The sequence below is a fragment of the Xiphias gladius genome, chromosome 21 (assembly GCF_016859285.1).
Source record: "Xiphias gladius isolate SHS-SW01 ecotype Sanya breed wild chromosome 21, ASM1685928v1, whole genome shotgun sequence".
NCBI classification, from domain to species: Eukaryota; Metazoa; Chordata; class Actinopteri; order Istiophoriformes; family Xiphiidae; genus Xiphias; species Xiphias gladius.
Genome location: NC_053420.1, coordinates 16,594,380 through 16,617,994, shown reverse-complemented (window position 1 = coordinate 16,617,994; position 23,615 = coordinate 16,594,380). Strand labels below are relative to the sequence as shown.

The 23,615-nt window shown below is 41.0% G+C and overlaps 3 protein-coding genes and 1 long non-coding RNA gene across 4 annotated transcripts; 3 read left to right on the top strand and 1 right to left on the bottom strand.

The window, feature by feature from the left end:
* Positions 1 to 593: 593 nt before the first annotated feature.
* LOC120807529 lies at positions 594 to 4,272 on the top strand. The gene is made up of 6 exons (XM_040159698.1): positions 594 to 944; positions 2,100 to 2,219; positions 2,342 to 2,460; positions 2,660 to 2,810; positions 2,896 to 3,017; positions 3,094 to 4,272. The coding sequence occupies exons 1-6, from the start codon at positions 605 to 607 to the stop codon at positions 3,976 to 3,978; spliced, it is 1,737 nt and encodes a 578-aa protein (XP_040015632.1). The 5' UTR covers positions 594 to 604; the 3' UTR covers positions 3,979 to 4,272.
* Positions 4,273 to 5,369: 1,097 nt separating this feature from the next.
* LOC120807251 (transmembrane and coiled-coil domains protein 1-like) lies at positions 5,370 to 18,798 on the top strand. Its single transcript, XM_040159029.1, has 7 exons — positions 5,370 to 5,476; positions 10,624 to 10,667; positions 11,447 to 12,238; positions 14,997 to 15,416; positions 16,779 to 17,263; positions 17,347 to 17,482; positions 18,652 to 18,798. Exons 3-7 carry the CDS (start codon positions 11,636 to 11,638, stop codon positions 18,796 to 18,798), a joined length of 1,791 nt encoding a protein of 596 aa, XP_040014963.1. The 5' UTR covers positions 5,370 to 5,476; positions 10,624 to 10,667; positions 11,447 to 11,635.
* A 778-nt stretch (positions 18,799 to 19,576) lies between these two features.
* LOC120806994 (protein B4) lies at positions 19,577 to 21,138 on the bottom strand. The gene is made up of 5 exons (XM_040158590.1): positions 20,930 to 21,138; positions 20,531 to 20,787; positions 20,349 to 20,457; positions 20,213 to 20,262; positions 19,577 to 19,875 (listed from the first exon to the last, which is right to left on the bottom strand). Exons 1-5 carry the CDS (start codon positions 21,021 to 21,023, stop codon positions 19,642 to 19,644), a joined length of 744 nt encoding a protein of 247 aa, XP_040014524.1. The 5' UTR covers positions 21,024 to 21,138; the 3' UTR covers positions 19,577 to 19,641.
* Positions 21,139 to 21,175: 37 nt separating this feature from the next.
* On the top strand, positions 21,176 to 23,614 carry LOC120806996. The gene is made up of 3 exons (XR_005709772.1): positions 21,176 to 21,309; positions 22,780 to 22,794; positions 23,573 to 23,614. It is a non-coding gene; the product is annotated as an uncharacterized LOC120806996 (long non-coding RNA).
* The last annotated feature ends 1 nt before the right edge of the window (position 23,615 follows it).

Below are 23,615 nucleotides of genomic sequence, written 5' to 3'. Positions count from 1 at the left end.
AGAAATGTGTGTGTATTTTTTTTTAAATAAGGCTATCATAACTGCCTTTTTAGTTGACCTGATCACAGCAAGCATCCTTGCACTTTTGTTTCACTCCCATCAGAACCGCTATGGGTTCGCATAGACATCATCTAGTCTTGGTCAAAATTAGCAAAGCTGATTTTGGGCTCCAACTCTTTTTGTGAGGAATATATCTGAGAAACAACTACAGTATTTGTTTGTCTCAACCTGATATCCGTCACTTAGCCTATGTCTTATTTTCTCAAATTTAATATGCACTTCCTCTATTTGTAGCTTCATTAATTATAAGTTGAGATTGCTCACAGATAAAGACAGGCATAAAAGAGGGGTTTGAAGAAGACAGACTTCTAAGCGATGTTCAATTACGAAAATAGGTCTTGGGAGAGGATACCGACAACGGTCTACATACTTTTCACAGAACGAGTTGATGCAGAGCTGCTCCTCGGCTCCCCCCCCCATGACCACTTCTCTTTCAGGCGTCGCAGAGTCGCGATGCATCATCACCTGGCTGTGCCACAGCAGGTGCTCTCCCCAGCGCGGCAGTGATTGGCCCGTCAATTAATCAGCATGGAAGCGTATATGTATGTGCGACTCGACACGGCGACGGTCTTTGCGATTAGCCGATCAACAATTTTACAACGGCACATGCGTGAAGGGGGGGCTAATCATCAGAGGTGTGATGCCGCGGAAGAATCCCGTGTTGTACTTTGTGGCGGCGGCGGCGGCGGCGGCTCTAACGTCTTTAAAAGGTTTTAACGGACAAGCCGCCGACACAGGAGCGCTCGTGCAAAGGCCTGCCTCACAGGGCAGGCTTCGTTTCAGAAGTGTGGTGTCTGATGGGAAACCCCAATCTGCGCTCCCAGCTCGACACGGATCCCTCGCCTTCGGGTCTGACGAAGCGGGGGAGCAAAGATCGGTTCCTGGTAACTCACACACCCTCTCCTATCTCTTACAGTAATGTAACTTGACGAAGAAGGTCGTTATGACCTGCATGACTCAGGCAATAGTGCCTGATTTCGTTTAAAATTAGGGCCGAAACATTCATCCCTTCTTAAATATTTTGATTTTTGAGATATTAAATCGGTATCTTAAAAGACACGGTTTGGTAAATATCTTAACATCTAAATATTTTTGATTCTATATTGTAGTGCATCTTTAGCAACATCTCAGGAAACACAATCGGGGGTTAAAAAAAAAAAAAACCCTCCTACCTCATAAACAAGGTAGCAGCATGAAGACTGCCAGATTCCGTCTTGAATGTGTACATTACAAATGAACACTTGATGCTGTATTGCCTTCATAGTGGGTATGGGCAAGATACACCAAGCTACTAGCTCCAACCCACAGCTGTGATTAAAATTGGGCAACTGAAACCTGAATGCCAAAAGTACATAGTATGAACCAGCATTGCTGTCAAATCAGTTTTTGCATTTTATTATTGAGAAGTCAGATTAATCAAGGAAAGTAGCCTAACTACTTCACCACTCCTACCCATATTTGGCCCCAAAGCAGGAGAGGGCCAGGATCCAATGCTTTCTTGTTTTTTTAATACCAACAGGCCTGCTAGGCAACTATGAATGCAGTTTTTTTTTTTTTTTTTTTTTCATAAAAAAACCCCCCTGCAAGACTTGGTGATCTAATTTCTCATAAACAGCCTCATATGATGATACATGAATATTTTTGGCATGTGATTCACTGGCATGCACATGTGGACACACACATGCACACCACAAACACGTGGGTAGTATAATACACATTCAAGTCCCCAGGGTACATTTAGACTTGGTGTATATGGCCCTCTACAGTGGGCAGAAAGGTACAATGTGTCACCAACATGCTGATAGCCCACATGTGTGCTGGCTGAGGAGAAACAATAAGGGGACATGCGTATCAAAATATTTCTCTAGTCAAAAATTCCTGGGTGGGCACTTTATTTGTTTATTTTTTTTAAAGCATTATAAAAAAATACCAGTTTTGAGTGAGTAGATGAATGCAGTTGAATAGTTTATCACAGCAGGGCTGTCTGGTATGTGTGATTTTTCTCAATCAACAAATTGAATGTGTGCTTGTGTTTCCAGTGGTGCACAGTTTGATGGATGCAAAACTCAAGCGCCTGGATCCATTAGTACAATGTAGTGACAATGTGATGACTCTGAAGGTCAAAGGGGTCAGAGCTCCTCATATTCTCGTGAATAGTGGTAAGTTCCACATTAAAAGTTTGGCGCTTTGGCAAATCACTATTTTATTGGCCCCATTTGAATCTGTTTTTTTATGTATATAAATTTTTTTTTTTTTTACATTTTTCTCTAATCTCAAACAGGTGTAGGACCTCTTACTCCTCTGTCTCAAATTCCCTCCAGCTGTGGCTTCTCTGTGAAGAGGTCCCGCAGAGATTTGCTTTTTGCTGCACCTTACCAGGGCTGCCATGTTACCCAACAGGTTAGGTTCATTTCCCATGTCAATATTTACACTCTCATGGATGTCCTTTTTTAAATCAGTTGCAAAGCTTAACAAATTAGTCTTAACACTGGTCCCAATACCTCAGTAAATGTTTGTTTTTGATGAAGGTGGATTTGCTGCCTCCATCCTTACGTTCTGAGCTTTACCCTTTTCTCACTCAATTTTTCTTAAACTATAGGGTGGCGATTACGTACTACCACTGCGTTTATGGGGGGCACCAATAACAATGTCTTGCCCTGCTATGTTACCACCACCCTCTGTTTCCTGCTTCCCATCTGGAATGGTGGTGAAGATTGGGGGCATTACAGCAAATGAACTCAAAGTAAAGGGTAGGTGACTTAACATACTAATGTTTAATTGGTTTTAAAAAACGACTGCAGTCTATTTTCTCATCTGATATTAAAACTGGTGCAGTGTCTGGAACGTGGGAGTCTCTTTCATCGGTCTGTGGCAGTTGTGGATTTGCTGTTGAAGTGTTTTCTGGAGGACTGACACTCACTGCACCCTACAACAGAGGCTTGTGCATAGAGATCAAGGTGTGGTGGACCCTCTTGTGGTTAAAAAGGTGAAATGTGCACATGCTTTTGATTTACTCAGCTTGTTTCCTTGCAGGATAAGGAGTATTTTCTCTCTCTTCTGTTGGTGGATGTTGAGCTCTTGGTCACATGCCCTTCATTACCAGACATTAAGCCTACCACAGCAACAACTACGCCTCCCAGTGACAGTGGTCAGGTCCTGCAGTATCCTCAGTTCCCCCACTTTCCAATGTTTCCACAATACCCGGTGCGTCCCGAGCCCAACCCTGCTCCCACCGCAAGTACAATGGCACCACTGCCCCAACAACCACAGTTCCCCTCAGGTTATGCTGCAGAATCCAGTTCTAACGAAAACCAAGAAGCACCTGTAGCGCAGTACCCTTCATTCCCATTTATGCCACAGTATCCACAGTTCCCTCAGTATGTCTTTTATCCCAGACCTGTACCACCAACACAGTCTGCTACTAATAAAAACACAGCTGCTCCCCTGGCCCAGTTACCTCAGATGCTAGACACTAGGCATGAAGGGAAGCCTGTTCCCCAGCAGCCATTCTTTCCATTGCCACCTCAGTATCATTTCCTGCAATTCCCTAAACTCCCACCGCCTCCAGAAGGCAAACCCCAAGCTGTTCAAAATCCCAAACCTGTAGTCCAGCAGCCCAAACCACAACATGTGTATCCTCAGACCTACCACATCCCTGTGTTGTATCCCCCTCAAGGACAAAATATTCAATCTCCAACTGCTGCTACTACCACTGCCTCAACAAGTGCAGCCGCTACTCTGAAGCCTGCTGCTCAAAAGCCATTTTATTATCCACACCCTTATATGCCAGTATATTACCCTCCTCAGCAGGCTGCCATGCCTATATTTTCTGATCCTCCTCCCACGCCTCTTAACAACCCAGCTCCATTTGATCAGCACGAACATCAGCCTATCTACCACGGCATGCCTCGATTTTGACCCTTTTCCTTCTAATCAGATGCCAAAATCGGTTGCAAGAAACTGGTAGAGGCACTGCTGACGACCCCCAGGAGCATCACACACTCTCCTTCACACAGTTTGATGAATGTCGCAGATTTGGCAAGCAAAGCTGTAACAAACTCTCTGGGGATCCTTTCCTACTGAGCAGAAATCGATCCTAAATTGCTTCAGGGCAAACAACTGAGTTCCTTGTCATGCATTTAGCAAGAGGGATTCAAAATGTAAACTTTCTGTTGTGAGGGGGGGGAATAAAGGGCAAAGTTAGCTACACAATCCCTGTCTGCATTTGTTTTCTTGATGTTTGATGTATTGGTAGTTAAGGACATCCAGGGCTATAGCCCAAGAAAACTCCCAATAATCTCCCAGTAATTTTTTTTTTGTGTTTAACTAATAATTAGATAATAGTGAAAAGTGCTTGAAAAGTTATTAAATTGTCAAAATAGTAGCTTTTTTTTTTTTTTGCATTAACAGTCACCTTTAAATGTATTGCATGTAAAATACTAAATCTGTTAGTGGGTTTTTTATTTTTAACTGTAGACTTTAACTCCCCTAAAAAAAAAACCCCGAATCCCCTGCTATGACTGAGGGCTTGTCCTCCAGTTGCAGCCGCAGGACAAAGACGGTGACTTTCAGTTTATGAAGGCGGTCATAAATGAACACCCTGGTCATAAACGCGCTGACCGGGGCCCGCATGCATCGTGTGGGACGGCGAGCTGTCTGCCGCTCAGCTGTTCTGACGTCGAGCACGCTATTTGACGTCACCGTGGGAGTGTTCCGCCGTCGGGAGAAATGAACGGTCATCAACACAATCCTCTCAGCGCCCACGTAAGTTGAGGCCAGCAAAACACTCATTTTGCGGACTGCTTTGTGAATGAAGTGCGTTTCCATATGCTGCTATCCGGGCAGCACAAGGGTGACGGTTGGTTAACGGGGTTTATCCTTTTGTCGCTGTCGCCTGGCGCTGTGCCCTGTTTGTCTCTAGCTAGCCATGGCTGAAGCGTCTTTTTTTTTTTTTTTTTTTTTTAATTTTTTATAAAAGCTATGGAGCCTAGCCAACCTGCTAACTGACAGGCTGAGTGGACGGGCGGCGAGTAAGCGCCTGTTTTGCTACCTTGGATAGTCGGGATGGGCGATGTTAAGTGTATTTACATGTGAGTGATTTTTACCAAAAGCGATTTAATGCCTATGCTGTATAGACAAGATTTGCAAACGTTTAACTTTAGAGACAACACCCAGGCCTTGTTTTTTTTTTTTTTTTTTAAAACAGCTGTCAGAGCAGGATATGCAAAATTAACTGCACTAGCGTTACACTGAACAGTTTTGACTTTGTTCTCAATAAATACTGGATGTTACCTATACAAAGAGGGGACTCTTAGCTAATGCAAACCCACACTGGAGAATCTGTAGCACAACGCCGCCGTGACATACAAGACTCCCAAGGTGTGATTAAGAGCCTGGTAGGAGTATGTGACAGATGGTAAGCCAATACCTCCAATCTAGACTCACCCTGTGTGCAGGAGGCTTTCACACCTGAGGGCCGTTTTATGCCTGGCGCTGTCATCTGGACGCGATTCTGCTGCATTGCTGGGAAAACAATGGGGCTGAATTTGCAATGGTTAAATTCCATATTTGTAGTAAAGCTGGTTACGTCGAAAATGGATACCACCATATTTGACTATCAATAATTTTGGCATTTTGTTATGACAGTTGGTATAATATTCAGTTCACGATACCAGGGTTTGATGGCCAAACAGGTAGAGGGATTCAGAGCCATCTTTCGCCATGTGGGGATAGTACAACAACCAAAATCCCAATCATTACCCTCATGATTCTGGTGGAGTGTTTTTTTTGTATTCTTAGTTTTCTTTTATTAAAACACTTGAGTAGACACCAAAAAATTACAATGCATTAATCTCCTGGATTTTACTTGAAAGCTTGTCAGATGTATATCACACTGCATGGTGGTCATCATGTGATTTTATGCATCCAAATCAGTAATGTTGGGGTTGGCCATCGAACTTGAATGTAAAAGCACATGAGCAGAGCAGAGAGTGTTTATCAGCAGCTACAGAAATGAGAATCAGATGCAGGTCTACCCTCTGTCCCTTTAGCCTAGTAGCAGGCTGGATTTGTGAAAATATGGCCGGCCATTTATCAAAACCTGTTGTTCATCCCATTGGGGAAAAAATATTGAGCAAGGGAAATAAACACACACACAAACTGCTCAGAATTTAAAAGTTAAATGTTCAGGTTGTATAACTTTTAAAAAGCCATTGGATCGAGGTACACAGGGGAAGCTAAAGCTGGAGTGTGAATTGTCTAGAAATGTTTTTACCAGCTTGGCATTTTCAGGTCTTCAGGCGAGCTCACATCACCTGGAGGGCGAATAATCAAACCGTACACTTTAAGTTTGAGTCTAGGGTGATAAGCGCAGTCGATAAACATGGCAGGCGTTTAGTGCCAAATATTCAGTATACGGACCGTGTGTGTGTGCGTGTGTGTGCGTGTACGTAAGCTGAGACAACGCTATGACCTCGCCCCGCACAGCAGCACCGGTGTGCACCCTAAAGTTAAATGAACGCCCACCGATGTACCACGTTAGCTTGTGCTACTAGCTGCTAGATGAGCAGAGAACCAATCAAAACGGGGGAAGGGATGTTTTCAGACTTTATATAACGCAACGGTTTGCAATACCCTACAATAAAACGATGAACTACATTGACGTTTTCAGCAAATATGTCTTTTTTGATGTATATACCTAAGGCCGGGCCTACGAACGTTGGCTAGCGAACTGCTAATGGTCAACCTCTTATCTCTAGCTAACCTTAAACCGTTGGGCTCAGACTATTTGCGGTAACATAACAATACGCGTAAATACATCCTAGTGTTAGTGTAATTTATCACACCACCACCTTTGTAATTTTTTAAGAATTATTAGTTACAAAACGTGTGGCACCGAATGCACCTGTAACCCACCGAGTGAGCAACTAACCTAAACTGTATGCTGATAGTAAGCTCTGTAACGTATAGTGTTTTCGTGAAAGTTTTTTTATTTTGCGTTATAGTCTAATCAAAAGGAAACTTTACTGGTAATAACACTGGGTGTTATTACTGAGGATGGTATTTGTGATGAGATTGGAAGGCGCCTATGACTGTAACATGCAGGGAGGTATGTAATAATATACAAACGTTATAGTGTTTACCATTTGTTTTTTTGTTTTGTTTGTTTTTTTAATTGTCACACTGAATTATTTTATCTCAGTTGCGGCTCAGTAAGACAAGCAAATGGTTTATATCCTGCAGATATCCTCAAGGGGGCTATTCCGCCACTATTAACTAACATTACACAATTAATTAGGCTAAAAGGCCTTCGAGGCCTGTGCTGTACAGAATTAAAAGGCTTGCTTTCATTTTGCTATTTTAGTTATGAAGCTACAAAGTTGTATGAGCTGATTTGTTTATATTTAAAAAAAAAAAAAAAAAATGGCTGAATTGGTTTGCATACACTATAACATATTAGTGCTTTATAAAGTTTGTTAGGGAAATGTGTGGACAGTTGCCTAATTACACACTTAGTAGACAAATGCATTTATTTTGATAAATATTTCTGTGCACGTGATTAATGTAAGTCCAGTATTCACTCTTTCGCTCAGTTTTGGCCTCTAACTTGTTTATTATTATTATTATTTTTATTATGATGATTATTATTATGATTATTATTATTATAATATATCATCATCTAGTTTCTATGTCGTATTTAGTTTCCAAGATGCTTGTCTATGTTCACCCGCTAATGGCTGACTTTGTTTGGTGATGCTGAAATCAGCTACCTCCTGCTGTCGGAAACAGTTGTGGAGAGTGGAATTTGCAAGCTCTTGTAAAATGTCTCATTTGGCAAAATCTTTTTTTTTTTTAAGTTATTTGGGTCCGCATAAACTTTTACGTGTGCAACAGTAGTCTGCCCGGGATCCACAAACATTTCTCTACTGTGCCAATAGTGGGCAAAAGTCCTCAGGGTACCTTAAGCATTCGGCATCGGTAGCGCTTACTGTCTGTGCAGAACTACTGTTTTATTCTTTACGAAAAACTGTCAATGTCAAATGTCAGCATTCCTTTTATAAGTTTGTCATGCCTGTTTTTCTGTTTTTCTTTGCAGCATGAGATTTTTTTTTTTTCTCTAAATGTTCTTGGAAACAGCTGACTAAAGTTTGACAGCTATCTCACTAGATTTCATTTGGAAGAATTAGAGCGACGCTGTAAATTTGCTTGGATTATTAATCCTTTTCTTGTGTTATTAGACCCACAAATCCTCTGCCGATGACCACATCGGAAGGTATGTTTATCTGAAGTTAGACTCTTGCTGAGTTAAGTATCGCTCTATCATAATGAAAATTCATCATATTTGACTTGAACATAGTGAAGCTGAACAATATTGTTGCCATTACTATACTATTAAATTTATTAGTTTCAATTGTTTTTTTTTTTTTTGTTTTTTTTTTTGTTTGTTTTTTTTTTTTTTGCAACCCCCCCCCAAACAGTGCTACTCATTAATGATATAGTGATATAGGAATACTGGAATAATGCACGCAGGCCTATGCTTTAGCAATGTTTCTTTGACAAGTATAAACTTAAATGCTCCTAGACATGCACAACACTCTGTAGATGGTGTGACCTTGGAGCACTGCATGTACAGAGAGTGATGGGCGAATGTTGGCTGATCCACTTCAAAGAGAACACTTTGCCCTCAGCCTGAAGGAGTCAGACACCATTATATTTCATTGTAGATGAGAGTTGCACGTCTGTGTGGAACGTTTGTTCCCATGTCTTGTCTTGATCTTACAAAGCTAACATTGCATTGCACTGAATGTCAGTGTGGCCATGCCTCTTGATCAGTGATTCATGATTACGAAATGTGGTTGGAGAGCTACTGTTTCTCCTATAAGATGAGAGGCGCCCATAGCTGATGCTTAGTGATATAACCATATTTTCATTAAAATTTCATTATGGTTTACTCTGTCACAAAAAATGAACTAATTTTCGAGAATGTGGTTTAGAGTTACCAGTGGTCTGTTTATACTTACCTCATTGACCTTAGAGGGATGGATGCTTCATGCAAATTATTGATATTTTCCTTTGTTTTGAGTAATGAGTGACATGAGCGATTGCAGAAAATGAACAGTAATACAGTCTTTGAAAAATGAAACAGTCTTTGTTCAAGCATGTTGATCAAGGATTGGTAAGGATACTCTTTTCTTTATTGATCTTTCCTACCACCTACCCTTTAACAGAGTGCTTTCTTATCCAACACTGCAGATCTAACAGCAGCAAAAGCACTGAGTCACTATGTATCACTAATGGAGTATTTCATTGTGTTTTCGTGGAGAGTGTGCCGCTGGCTTGTTAAGCGATATTTAGTAGCTCTGCTGACTCGTGGAATAGTTTTTCCGTTTGTCTGCACAATAATCTATGTACTACATAGTCAGACCCATCACTTTAAGCTTTTGATATTTTCTCTAGGCTCAGTGAAACATGCAACACTATGCCTTTTTATAAACAGCCTGTGTGGGTGCTCAAAGACTAAAGGGAGGGTAAATCAGAACCTTAGTGCTGAAGAGAGAATTTTTATTCCAGTGGTAATGTACTATAAAATTCCATAGAAAGTCTGGTTTTCATTTGTAGTAATAGGTATAATTCAGGCTTAACAATGTGTTAATATGTAATTTTAAAAAAATCAAACGTTCCTATTTATGTTTTTGCTGCTGCTGAAACCCAGGACTGCCAATGTGTTTGGTTTTGAGTCCATGTGAGTGAAGCATGCAAAGACATACCAGAGCCAGTGGAGCTCTGCATTTTACTGTCATGAGAAATGGCTATGCTTGAATACTGAAGTTTAAAGTACTGAATTTCCAAAAATGAGCAATTAGCTTGGAGTTTCATTAGTGTAAATTTAATAGAAAAAAATGAATTCTTTCATAACATGCAAATTGGTACAAAATGATTACTTTTAGCCAAAAACAAATTGGTGTCTGCCATGTGGGTTGGTGAGGTTTTAGGAATGTTCTGGCCATAAACTAGATAGTGTGAATATTAACCACAGGTACTATTTATTTAAAAAAAAAAAAAAAAAAAAAAAAAAAAAAAAATTCCTTCATGCTGACGTCCATTTGGTCGTATGAGAATTCATCATAAATGGAAAAAGGACAGGGGATCTTTCTCAGGCTAACGTCCCCCACGCCCCCTTGTATGTGCTACAGATGAGTTATGCAGTGACTGCTTTTTAGAACAGTTTTCAACAGTGTTCATGCCATGTTTTGATGTAGTCAAAGTGTCAAATAAACGTTGCTGTATAATGTGTGCTGCAGTTTATAGCAGTTTCCAGGGCTCATCATGCATCGACTTACTTCTGGCTTTTAAACAATGGTCCACAAGTTGGTTGACAGTTTCTTATGGTCAGCAGAATCTTAACTCTCTCATTCCTTTACATATCCATTATTACCACTTACTAATGAATTAAAGGTTTGTGTGTTATTTCTGTATCATGCTACATAGTGCCAATTTTTGAACCTTTTCCTTTTGTATGGAGCGTATTTATGATTTTGTTTTTTTTGTTTCTGCTTCATTTAGCCCATCCTGAGTTGTGAGTCAGAAGAGGAGAGGCTGGGCTGATGGTAAGATCTCTGTCACACACTCTCACCTCCTCTTACTTTCTTTCTCACTGTTATATTACATGTTGGTAAACAAAGGATTTTATATAAGTTGTTATCTGAGAACCAAAGACTTGGAATGGACCTTTACACTACAGGATTTATCCTTGTTAGAAAATGAAATGCAAAGAGGAGACCCCTCTAGATCGTTGAACAGTTTTTAAACAGATAAGAACAGGTCACTAGTTTAGAATTTCAGTTACATTTTTCACAATCTGTAGTCTTTTTGTTAGCATCATCCAAGCACTCACAATTGTTTTTTTTTGTTTTTTTTCCGTAATGAATACTTTCTGAAATGTAGTTATTCAACTATCATGAGCTTTTGTACAGTTGGGCTTGAATGCCCAAAATAAAACGGTGGAACATGATTTCACAAACAGCCAAAGGCATCTACCTTAAACATGTGCAAACTTCAACATTTCAGAAACTGTTCTCAAAAGGTTGTCTTGTTTTTGTATACTTTATTTTTTTGCATTACTGGGTCGGCACTGTTGGACATGCCACATACGGTTTAGCTAAAAGTTCAGAGAAAATAAAGCTTTTTCAATCATGAATTGTTAGCAAAAAGATGATCTTTGAATAGAATTAACAAGAAACCTTCTTTTATTGAGCTGAAAAAAAGTTGGACATGTCTGTGTCAACCCAGTTTGTTTGTTGGTGTTGAATTAAATGCTGCTGCTGCTTATTTTGTTCATCACTCACTGCTGCATGTCATAATCCATTTTATTTTCCTTTTGTGGTAGACAAGCATGACATTGAGCCAAGCCACAGATGCATGCCCACTCAAAAGGCCCAACTGAGCGCCATCCCCTCTGCTTCCTGGCTTTCAACCAGCCTCTCAGAGGTGGGGGTGGGGGGTGGGGGGTGTTGACGGGGCATAGGTAGTCCCTGCACCCCCAAGTAGAACCTCACTGTGAAACTGGAGGTCTCTGATGGATCAGTGTAGTAGTGAACAGAGTCCAGAGGATCCGGACACAGGAGGCCGAGCGGAGCTGGAGGTCAGCAGGAGGGCGTCGGAGTCAGAGCATGGCTTGTCCAAAATCACCCATAATGCCCTTGAGAACATGGGAGCGTTGGGGCATGGCCTAAAGCAGTTCTTCCAGCCACAGCGCCGACGCTCCTCCGTTTCCCCACATGACTCCACCTTGTCCTGCACAGGTGCCCTTCCCTCCGAACCCACTGATGTAGGGTCAGAAGTAGGAGACGCTCCTGCCTCCTCGACCCTCCCTTTGGATTCTGACAACCCTGCTGCTTCCGCCCCTCCTGCAGCTCTGAGCCGTGTTCTGCAGCAGATCCGAGGTGCTCCACCAATTATGAAGCGAGGCACCAGCCTGCAGAGCCGCCGCAGCAAGGCGGGGGGCACTGGGGATCCCCCCCAGAAAGGTAGCCCCCAGATCCACAGGCGCAGCACCCATGAGGCCCTGCTGCAGGCTGGCCGCCCACGCTCCTCCTCGACCACAGACACACCAAGCAGCCCAGCCTTAGCTGACATGCTGCTGACCTCTGGTTACCACTCCACTGAAGAGCCTGACAAGGTGAGCGTCAGTTTCTGTCAGGTGGTCCGGGATGAGAAGTAAACCTTAGTCATGCAACAGTAAATTTTTTACCGAAAATAGAAAAAAATTCCAAACGCTTTGCTAGTTCTTCACTGGGAAATTAAAGTGTTACAAACAAGGCTACAACTATTATTTTCATTACTGATTAATCTTCAGATTATTTTTTTGATTAGTTGATTAATTGTTTTGGCTATAAAATGTCGGAAAATGTGTTTTTTAAAGCCTGTTTTATTCGACCAACATTCCAAAGCCCAAAGATACTCAATTTACTTGGATGACATGTTATGCATAAAAAAAGAATAGCTTCAAATCATAACTGTCATAACTTCAGAACTTGTCTCAAACTCATCATGTTTAGATATTTTCTTTAGTATCAGAAGTAATCCAGTAATTGTTGTCTGTACACCAAGGGTTCAGGAACTGCTGATAGCTAATGCAGTGTCAGTTTCCAAGATTCAAACTTTCCAAAGTCTAAAAAATAATAGGCCAAAAACGGGACTTAAGGTGTTTCTTACAGTTAACTGACTCAATTTTTTTTTTTCTTTTTTTTCTTTTTTTTTCTGTTTGCATCCCCGAAAGCACAAAGGGAAGTTTAGGTCCAAAAGTCAGAGCCTGTTTTGTCCAAATTAAAATTAAGATGATGTAAAACATAAGCAGTCACTAAATCAATGAAGATGAGGTGTTTTCTTAACCACCAACATTAACTGATACTTTCCTGTATTTGAAAAACTTAAATTTGTATTAGTGTTGTTTATTTATTTATTTTTTTGGTCATTGAATCTGTTCTAGAAAATTCATTGTACAACTTGCATAACAAAATGTGGCATTATTTTACTGAATTCCGTCCTAAAATTTTGTATGTGTACAAAGGTTGGCCTTAGGATATAAAACATTCAGATTCAAATTGTAATAGAACGAGACACTGTGCACTCATGAGGAAACAAATCCATTGTACATGATTGCAACCCAGTGACTTTCTGGCAGTAAAAAGAAAAGAACTAACTCGTGCACTAATATATTTGCAGGAATGTCTAAAGTAATTGGACTTACTTTAGGCAATGTGTTTAAAAGGCAGTTACTGGTTTAGATGTGCCTGGATGAACTGGTGAATTGGGGACATGAGCTGTCAGCGGTGGAAGGTCAGAGATTGCCTTTGAGTGGTTGGCCACTATGTGCTTTAAGCCTTTCTAAATTTAGCTTTTGCTGTCTGAGTGTACTTCAGGTCAGAGAAGGCTTGCAGGGCTAAACAAACTTAAACTTGTCACAAGTTTTATTTATATATAATTTTTTTTGGGGGGGGGGGGGGACTGAATGTTCATAAGAATCTGTAAACAATATCTTTGGTTTTTTTACCTGTGAAATAGTAAAAGACTAGATAGCCGCAGTGTGATGAGAGAATCTCTAAAGAAAAAAATGACAAAACATGAGAAATTGGACATCGTAAAACGGAGGCCATGCTAAAGCTCTGGCTACTCAGTGGTAGAATTAAGTTTATCAACAGGTGTCATAAGCAGGTCGGAAACACCCTACTGTTCATCTTGTGAAACCTGTTTAACCTGTTACCTGTAATTGACAGTTCTCAGCTAAAGTCAGTTAATGGCCACTCAACAGCTGATACCAAGGTAGACAGCTTTCACTCTGTAAAGAGAAGTCTCATTAAAACATTGTCTTTTAGTTGTTGTTGTTGTTGTTGTTTACTAGACCTGTCAGCAAATAGATATAAGTAAATTGCCAATTTGAATTAGCATTACCCTGTCTTGATACCTTGGACGGTCAGTAGTTTTTGACTTGGCTTCAATTTTCCCCTTTGTTAGGTAAAAATGGGGGCATTTATGCTGTTGTAAATAATCAAAAAGAAAACTGTTGAAATATTAGCATTATATATAGATCTGAAGACTAGACTAACCTGATCACAAGCAACAACTTGTTAGTTACTTGTTCACCAAGATGTTAGGAACCATAAATGTCCAGATTGTCGATTTTGCCATCTTTATGTGGTTGTCCTTCAATACAACCATTTTTGTTCCCAGTATTGCTTATCCTGTCACAGCTGTAGCTGGTACTAAAGCATATCTAACAGTTGAAATTTTAATTAAATCTTTTTTCTTTTTTACATTATCAGACAACATAAATAGTTATGGTTCACATCATTTAGGTGGCTCAAACATACAGTGCTTCCAGTTCAGAGTATAAGGAACTCGCAGCTTGCATGTTTACAATAGTGGCTGGTAGCTCTTATGATTGGGCCATTTCATTTTACATCTACCTCTCTTCTTGTCGCCTCAGTGCGAGCCCCTGGACATTGTAACAAAACTACCTCCTGAGGGGAGAAATTAAAATCAGTGTCATAACTCCATCTGAAGCCTGAGTAAACTTGGTCTATATTTGAATCTTTTTTTTTTTTCCTCAACAATTAGACACTGCATCTTTACATCTATATCTCTTTGAACTGGAACTATGAAGCGACTGTCACAATGGAACTTTTGCTTTGTAGGCACTGTCTGCTGTTAATGTGTAGTGACTTACACATCCAATATAAACTCATTTTAACTGTTTCAGTAAAAGTCTTGTTAGATACTGGAAGTTTTCATTAGACAAAACTTTTTTAAAACTAGAGGGGGGCAACAAAATGATAAACACCAAGATACAAAGTAAAATTAATTTGTTTTATTATCTTTAAATAAATGTAAGCATTTTTTTTTCACAATTGTGATATTCTGTTTATATATTTCAACAGCTGGATCGTTATGATGGATCGGGCCCTGCCGTGTCACCCAATGCCCTCCCCTATGGTGCAGATGGGTATGATGTAGTTGACAGTACACCAGACCCCCAGCGAACAAAGCAGGCCATCGCCCAGCTACAACAGAAGATCCTCAAGCTCACAGAGCAAATCAAGATCGAACAAACTGCACGTGACGACAATGTGGCTGAATACCTGAAACTCGCTAATAATGCAGACAAACAACAGAGTGCACGCATCAAACAGGTGTTTGAGAAGAAGAACCAAAAGTCAGCTCAGACTATCCAGCAATTGCAGAGGAAGCTGGAGCACTATCACCGTAAGCTTCGTGAGGTGGAACACAACGGCATCCCTCGCCAACCTAAAGATGTTTTCCGAGACATGCACCAGGGGCTGAAAGATGTTGGAGCCAAGGTTTGTGCTATATACTGATGCCTACAGTGTTCTTTGCTGCTAAAGTTCACTCTTTCAGCATTATTGAAAAGGATTTGTCATTTTAATGACGAAAGATTACAGGTTTAATATCCCTTTTCCAATACCGTATAGAATAGTGTCATCTAAATCAGTAGATTTAGTTAATATCAAGAGACCCATTTAGTAGTTAATAGACCATTCTCATGACAGACATTTTACTTGTCTAACACAGGTGTAACTATTAAAATTACTAATGGCCAATTTGCATCTAGATGTGGCAGTATGGCACATGCTGACTCACTGTGATGGGTTACTGGCACATGTAATTGGAACAATTACTGTGAAACAAGGTCTGTAATAATAGTTTGTAGCAGTATTGTTTCACCAGAGGTGGTGGTCTCATTTAAAGGCAGAAATTTGAATTAATTCTTGAGCTGTTCCAGTTAAAGGGCCAGTTCTTCTTGATTTAAAATATTTTATTTTCCCACTGGCTCTGGTAATATGTAGCCATGCAGTTAGCTTTGTTTTGATTTTGTGAGGGTATTGAGGCCTCCCCTGCTGAGACTTTTGCTGCATTTTTTTTTTTTTTTTTTTTTTTTTGAGACTTCTTTTCGAATAAGAGTGGTTACAGAAGTCTGGTTGTACTGTGTTACTACCACATTAACGTCATGGATGACCATATACCACTGCCAGCCACAAATTGTTTTTTTTTTTTTTTTAAACCTGACTAGTCTCCCCATACCGTGTTGTTTTTATATTTTTGTATTGAGCTTAGATATCTGCACGTCATTATGTTGGACATGTTGAGTTGTGTGGGTTTTCCAAGTACTAAACATATAAGCAATGATATCATTAATTTTTATCACAGCTTAATTATCATTAATTTAAATCAAAAAGTTTCCTTTCACCCAGCGGCTGATAGACACTACAGCTTCCAGAAATCAGATTTGAGGCATTGTGCTCACATCACACCTAATGCTAAGAAGTAAAAATGCCTGCACATAAATTACAATGGCTCCCACAGTAGGTTAATTTGTATAATAGTGTATCCTTCTGGTATCTATTACATTTTAACTTTCCCAATGTAGTCTGTGCTTTCTGTTCATAAGCTGTCCAAATAAAGGGAAAGTGATTTGTTTGCCAGTGGGCTGCCTGAGATGGGGTTGCATTTTCAGACCTGAATATTGATAGCACATCAACATTAGGATAGCCATAACCATTGGGGCAGAAAAGTGCAATGCCTATGGGACATTTCCGACTAAATGAAAATATTTTCCTGGGACATTTTCAGCGTTTTACACCCAGTTACCACATTTAAACCAGATGTCGTATAGAGTATTGAGCTGATCTCACTGATTACAGGTAACAGGTGGCTTCTCCAGCTTCTCTCAAGCCACTCATTCTGCAGCTGGAGCTGTGGTGTCCAAGCCAAGAGAATTCGCTTCCCTCATCCGCAACAAGTTTGGCAGCGCCGATAACATTGCAGCCCTGAAAGACTCTTTGGATGAAACCCAAGGAGATGAGGGTGTTGGCCCTGGGGCAACGAGGACCCTTGGGACAGGACAGTTGCTGTCCAGCCCGAAGTATGGCAGTGATGATGACTGTTCTAGTGCTACCTCTGGCTCTGCAGGAGCCAATAGCACTACCGGAGCCCCTGGAGGCCCCCCTAGCTCCAAGGGCAATACCCTTGATCATGCCCAGGCCTCAGGCTTTGATGCTGTTCTCCATGAGATCCAAGAGCTCCGGGAAAACCAAGGTCGACTTGAGGAGTCCTTTGAAAACTTAAAAGCCCACTATCAGCGGGACTACACAATGATCATGGAGGCCCTGCAAGAGGAACGATACAGGTAGCATATCACATCCTATATACTGTAGTATAGGATAATGATGTCCTGTTTGTGAAGTACTGTTGTTTTTCACTATTTTGCAGGTGTGAACGTTTAGAAGAACAACTCAATGACTTGACTGAACTGCACCAGAATGAAATTCTGAACTTGAAACAGGAACTAGCCAGCATGGAGGAGAAGATTGCTTACCAGTCCTATGAAAGAGCGAGGGACATTCAGGTAAGCCTCACCAGAATTAACAATGTTTCTGCTTTGTGATCAGAGCTATTTCACTGAGTTTTTTTTTTTGTTTTTTTTTTTTTTTGTTTTTTCTTTCGCCCACGCCATTTATATCAAAGAGCGTAGGCTAAGGAACAGAAACGCCCCTCAGAAAATGTAGTTTTATGGCCACAAGAGCGACCGCTAATTCATCAGCAGAATTAAATTGTCCCTCCGTGATGCATCATGTGGTGGGGATGCTTCTCTGCAGCAGCTCCTTCAGGGCCTGTGAAGGCAGAGTCCTTCATACCTTGGACAATTAGTGCTTTCGACTTAACCTTTTCAAACTTTTTTTTTTTTTTAAATTAAGTGAGGCACAGAACAATACACTGGATGTTTAATAAGCAACTTTACCAACAGGAAGGGTCAGGATATGTCCGTCAAGTCTGTACAGCCCACAGAGTCCTGAGAGGAGGTAATCGGGGACAATAAAAAAAAAAATCACCTCTGGGTTTACTATAGGTGTACAGGGCATTTTAACCCGGCTCAGTCTGACTCCATCCAGCTTTTCCCCTCTGTATATCTGATATGCAGTGGCTGCAGTTTCTGACTGACCACGTAGACTTTTACAACTACTGACAGATTATTAAAATTACTCTAGCATAAAAAGCGCATCGGTCACCAATATCAGGCTCCCAAAGCTTTCAGAGGAAAAATGTAAAAAAATCATGGACTGTATTCGCTGTTGCTAAGCAACATGAAACTTATCAGCGGTCGGTGCGACATTAGCCTGAAGTCCAGCCTGAAGTATGGCAGTGATGACTGTTCTAGTGCTATTTCTGCTTCTGCAGGAGCCCCTGTAGCTCCAGGGACAATAGGGAGGCCCTAAGAAGAGGTAGCATGAGCTTACCAGTGTTAAGTACTCATACTTGTCATTACAGTTTTGCAGGTGTGACCTTTTGAACTTGAAAGAGGAACTAGCCAGCATGGAGAAGATTGCCTACTAGTCTTGAGAAAGAGTAACAGATATTCATCTTTCACACCATACGTTTTGACATTTCATGGATATAACTACTTAAGAATATAGGTTGTGTTCTGTTTAGCTGGGGCTATTCTAGGGTCCTGGTATTGTGTACATTGGCTCACCAGATTGATGCAAGTATTGATTAAATACACACGTGCTTTCTCAGTCCATGACCAGTGCTGCCGGTAGCAACTGGGCAAAGGCAGCAGCTACCCCCCGTGCCACAAAAGACACGGGCTGCGAAGGGTCCATGCATATTGTGTCATCCGAGGCCGACTGCGTGGACCCACCTCTGTCTTGCTACAAATCTTGATGCCCTGTCTCAAGATAGGGGTGTCTGTCAAAATCTAGATTTTAGTTTTGAAATAATTTAGGTGTATTATAAAAAAACTACATACTGAAAATCTAAAATCTGGGGCCACATTTTGGCGGGAAAACAAAGGTACACGCTATGCTGGGGACTATCACTATCAGGATGTAGGTTAACGGGAGCCCAGCAGCTTATATTTGCCTTAGCTTTGAAGCAGGTTAATTTTGTCATAGCTATGACAAGTCCAAATATCTGACATGAAAAAAATAAAAGTATGACAAATGAGTGGTGCTGTTTACATGCAATTCCTCAGATTAGTCATTAGAGCACCTTCAGTGACAATTTGTTTTTAACCTGTAGGAGGAGCTGGAGGCACGTCGGACGTGAATCGCCAAGATGGAGCCGCAAAAGCAGCAGCAGCAGATGGTACAACTGGAGGGTTTAAAGAATGCCACAGCGCAGACTCTCGGACAACGAATCAGTTTAAGTAATTAACAGAAAATGGGTCAGCTACTTCCACATCATAGTCAACACTGCTGCCTCACTGTTTGAAAGCCAAAACAGAATTAACTGCCTGTATATTTCCATAAATAAGGTGCATGGCAGGCTACCTTACTAACCAACTGCAGCAGTTGGTGCTGCTGTAGTGGAAAACTTTGTCAAATTGAGCATCAGTTCTATTTTAAGGGCCAATTATAGCATTGGCTGACACGATAAGCAGAATAAAGACATATGCAGCATCATGCTCCAAATGCCAAGAGTTTAAAAAGCACACAAGAGCTCCAAAAGTTAAGATTTTATTGCAAGACAAAAAACAATATAAAACATCAGTTAAGAATTATAAATTTACTCTGCAGTCTTCTTCCCTCGCTTCCCAGGTGCTTTAGAGGCAGGGGCATCACTGCCTGCTTTAGCAGCCTTGCTTTGGGAGCCCTTTCCTGCCTTTGCCTCTGTTGAATCAGAAGCTCCCTTGCCAGCCCCTTTTTCCACAGCTTTTTTAGCTTTAGGCTTTTTTGCTGGAGCAACCTTTGAGGTTGCAGCCTCTTCATCTTTCTTTGACTTTTTGGGAGGCTTTGCGTTCTTTTAAAAAAGAAAAAAAACAAAAACAAAGTCACTTTAGTACTTTTCTGAATTGTTTTATTTTCCCTTTTAACTTAATTGTTTCTGTTGATCAACTGAACTTAACAGGAGGAAGGAGCAGGTATGCTCAGCAAACCCACTGGAGAAAATAAAAATAAAAAATCCAAAAATTGTCAAATTGAGTGAAAAGATATTGCCGTCCACCTTTTAAAAACAGTATGTGTAACTTTAAATTATAAAAATTTAAATTGCATTTCAGATGCCTGTGTCCCCAAATACAGAGGACATGACCTCTCGACGACCCCACAAGTCTCAGAGCATAAAAACAATGTCTCACCTCCTGTGACTTCGCCTTTTCATTGGCACTGTCTTTCTTCTTCGTTGCACCTTTAAGAATTTACAGGCAATTAAGGACAGATCTATAAGATCGGGCCACATTACAGGTTGTGGTCATTTTACCATTTTATTCTTACCTGCTTTGGGGGGCTTCTGGCCTCCATCCTTGGCTGGTTTTGGAGCTTTTTGCACATTAGGATCCACGTTCTCAGTTTTTGCCTTTGGCTCCTTGACTTTTGGTGCCAGCTAAAGACAGAGGACCAAAAATTAGTGACCGTACTTGACCCGCTTCGATGAAGCGGCAGACTCGACATCTTACCCTGAATTTTCCCGTCGCGCCTGTAGTGACATTGGAGTTGGCAGGCCGCACCAGCGTGCCATTCTCGATGCCTTTTTTCAGAGCCCTACGGACCAAGTGCTTCAACCTCACCAGATCCACCGAGGGGTATTTTTGTTTGATATAGTTCTGTATCGCTTGGGACGAAACCCCTTTGCGCGAGTCCAGCTCTTTCAGCGCCTCTTTCACCATAACGGCTGTGGACGGATGAGCTGCAAGTTTGCGCAGCGCCGCGGCATCTAGAGAACGAAGGATATTTACACATTTAGGGGGGGGTGCTTTTAACACTGATCCCACAACAGCTGTGGAAACTCGGCTAGTTTCACATCTTAGGCTCAACAGTCACTCCGCTCGGATTCTTCTCGGCGTTTGCGCACAGACCTGATTTCGACTCCGCTTTCGCTTCCACCGGGGCGTCGCTGGAGGACGGCACGGGCGGATCAGCAGAGCCCGCTGCAGGCTTTTTAGGAGGCATCACTGAGAACGCAGTATTAAAAGAAAACAGGACAGACGAAACAGAGTCCGTAAGTCTAAAAGTACGCGACAGGTGCCTCTGGTCCCAGTCTCCGTCTTTATGCAGTTGCTTCCGGTAAAATGAGACCAGGTGAATCACATCACTTCAGGTGCAATGCATTAGGGGTTGTAAATTAAAGCCATCAGTGATCGTTGCGAAAGACTTCACCCGACTTCTGCTGCCGCTTTGCTGACATTTATGTTTCATTGTGTCCTGCTACCTCGCCAAAGGCCGAGAAGCCTTTGCAGTATGTCTAGAAGAAAACTTCTCATTTGGAAACGTGTATGTGTTTTTCTCTCATGGGTGCAAGATCCTGCTCGCAATTACTGATGCTTGCAAACTCAAAAACATTGAAGCGGTGGGTTGAAAACAATGAAGCGGACGGTGCACAAACCAAACCACTGATAGATGGTCTTCTACTCTTATCAGATAAGGAAAGTAGCCGCACAGAAGTGGCCTCTTGGTATTTGTGTAGCCTTCACAGTGGCTCCAACGTTCTTGTGTGGCCAGTTATATAAATGGCTGAATTGAATGTAGATAAAATGGTGCACACACTGTGCAGCCTTGCAGCAACTGTCATACTGACTGTAAATTCAGTGTTAACCCAGTGGGGCTGACATGAAAGTCAAGGACTGACCTTGTACTTTCCTCTCATGAATACAGTCTGTAGGCTGTGTACCAAAGAAACTGCTGAAATCAATTATAAATAAATTAAATAATTGTAAAAACTTATAACATTAAAGTTTGTTTTTATTCTGTGAAAACTTTGGGATCATAAGTAGTAAAAATACAAACTAAAGTAAATTTGGAATGATTTTGAATGTAATTAATTCTGATAAGGGAATATAGTAGAAGAGCCACACTGGTGTGTAATTAATTTGCATGGGGTCTTTCTTAGTCATAAATGTGAATATAACATTGTCCAGAAATCTTGAGCTGACTATCAGTCATGAACTTTGACTTTTGTTCACATGATAAATCCTAAAACAAATAGAGAACAGTATTGGTGATTCAACAGGGCAAACAATTCTACAGTTTCTCCCTCTTCAAACTGCTTAGTTTGAATATTTGTTGATATCACAGAAACATCACCAGTGTTACAAATGGCAGGAAGATTGGTTTGGACGGACTGTTTATCAGAGCTATGTCACTGATCCGGTCGAGTATGGGACAAATGGCACAGACAGAAATGAGCAGACTCCATTAGCCACCTTTCTTCACCACTTAGCCCACAGTCTGCTATGTATATTAGATCTAAATATACAACGAGTACCGGGGCTTTACACACTATGTCAAGTACTGTAGGGGTTTCTATGGCCAGTCTAATAGTATTGTTCTATTCTGCCTGGTTTTTCTTAGAGCAGGTTCTGCAAAATAACACAGGTATATAAAAGTCAGATAGATTTAGTCTTGGGAGGATTTCTTTACAGTTGCAGTATTCAGCTTCCTCATGGCTGGACACCAACTGTTTGTCATCCTCATGTGTGAGTTAGACCTCCTCTTTTATAGATTCTTTTATACCAATACAGGTGCACTTCCTCTTGCAAGCATCAAATGAATATTAAATGTTAGTCCTCCTTATTACAGACTATAAATTGTTATCTGAATATCATGGCTTGTTTTAATCATTCTGCATTTTGTTGAAGTTACTGATGAGTCATTTTTTGCACTTATTTCCCCTGTTAACACATTGTTTCTCCAACGGACTCCTCTCAAGGGATCACAGCACAAGGTAAGTCTCTGAGTGCAATACGTACAAACTGTTTCAATGTACACATGGGCACCTGGATATTGTTTCAAGACAGGCACAAAAATTGTGAACCTACCATTTAAGGCATTGTAAGGCTTAGATTATGGTTAATAAAAAGGCAGAAAAAAGTTTAATTGTAGGTCTGTGACAAGAGATGAACTCCAGTCTCCTGCATGAAAGTCCATCATAGCAGTAGTGTGAAGTACTGTGCCCTACATATAGGATACACTGTTTCTTTCGCACTGGCACTGCATTAGGGCAGTGGGTATAAATCGAGAGGTGCAGAATCGTCCAATATGGATATAATTCTTAGAGATACTGGCTCTGCTCAGGGTCTTGAGCTCTGGAATTGGGAATTGGGAACCACTGATTTGCTATGACCTGAAACATCCCTCCCAGCGATTACATCTTTGTTTAAAAGCCACTATGTGTACAACTTGAAAATTTTAAACTTTGGTGCCCCCCCAAAAAGACACTGTGTCAAAAAAGACACTGGCAGATAGCCACCTCCCTCCTCTATGAAGACGACCTTGGGAAACTGAATGAAGGTCTGAAAGCAACATATAAACTGCACCAGTTTTCACAGTGATTCCCTCATTATGCTACAAATAAAAAATGATGCTCTCAGAACCATTTGAAGTGTGCTATGATTTGTACAGAAATCTACACATAGTGGATTGAATTAAGGTAAACAATTGTTATCTGCATCGTCTTGCAAATATTACTCAAAGCAAATCAAGCATGGCACATTCTTTCACAGCTCCTGCAGCCAATGTTGGGAGCCGAAAGCCAACACAACATGA

Bases quoted from the DNA above. Each gene is read 5' to 3' on its own strand.
- LOC120807251 (XM_040159029.1), top strand. From the start codon at position 11,636: ATGGATCAGTGTAGTAGTGAACAGAGTCCAGAGGATCCGGACACAGGA. The intron at 17,264-17,346 runs GTAGCATATCAC...ACTATTTTGCAG, and splicing joins CTGCAAGAGGAACGATACAG to GTGTGAACGTTTAGAAGAAC. The intron at 17,483-18,651 runs GTAAGCCTCACC...GTGCTTTCTCAG, and splicing joins AAAGAGCGAGGGACATTCAG to TCCATGACCAGTGCTGCCGG.
- LOC120807529 (XM_040159698.1), top strand. From the start codon at position 605: ATGTGCGACTCGACACGGCGACGGTCTTTGCGATTAGCCGATCAACAA. The intron at 945-2,099 runs GTAACTCACACA...TTGTGTTTCCAG, and splicing joins GGAGCAAAGATCGGTTCCTG to TGGTGCACAGTTTGATGGAT. The intron at 3,018-3,093 runs GTGTGGTGGACC...GTTTCCTTGCAG, and splicing joins GCTTGTGCATAGAGATCAAG to GATAAGGAGTATTTTCTCTC.
- LOC120806994 (XM_040158590.1), bottom strand. From the start codon at position 21,023: ATGCCTCCTAAAAAGCCTGCAGCGGGCTCTGCTGATCCGCCCGTGCCG. The intron at 20,458-20,530 runs GTAAGATGTCGA...CTCTGTCTTTAG, and splicing joins GCGCGACGGGAAAATTCAGG to CTGGCACCAAAAGTCAAGGA. The intron at 20,263-20,348 runs GTAAGAATAAAA...AAATTCTTAAAG, and splicing joins CCAGAAGCCCCCCAAAGCAG to GTGCAACGAAGAAGAAAGAC.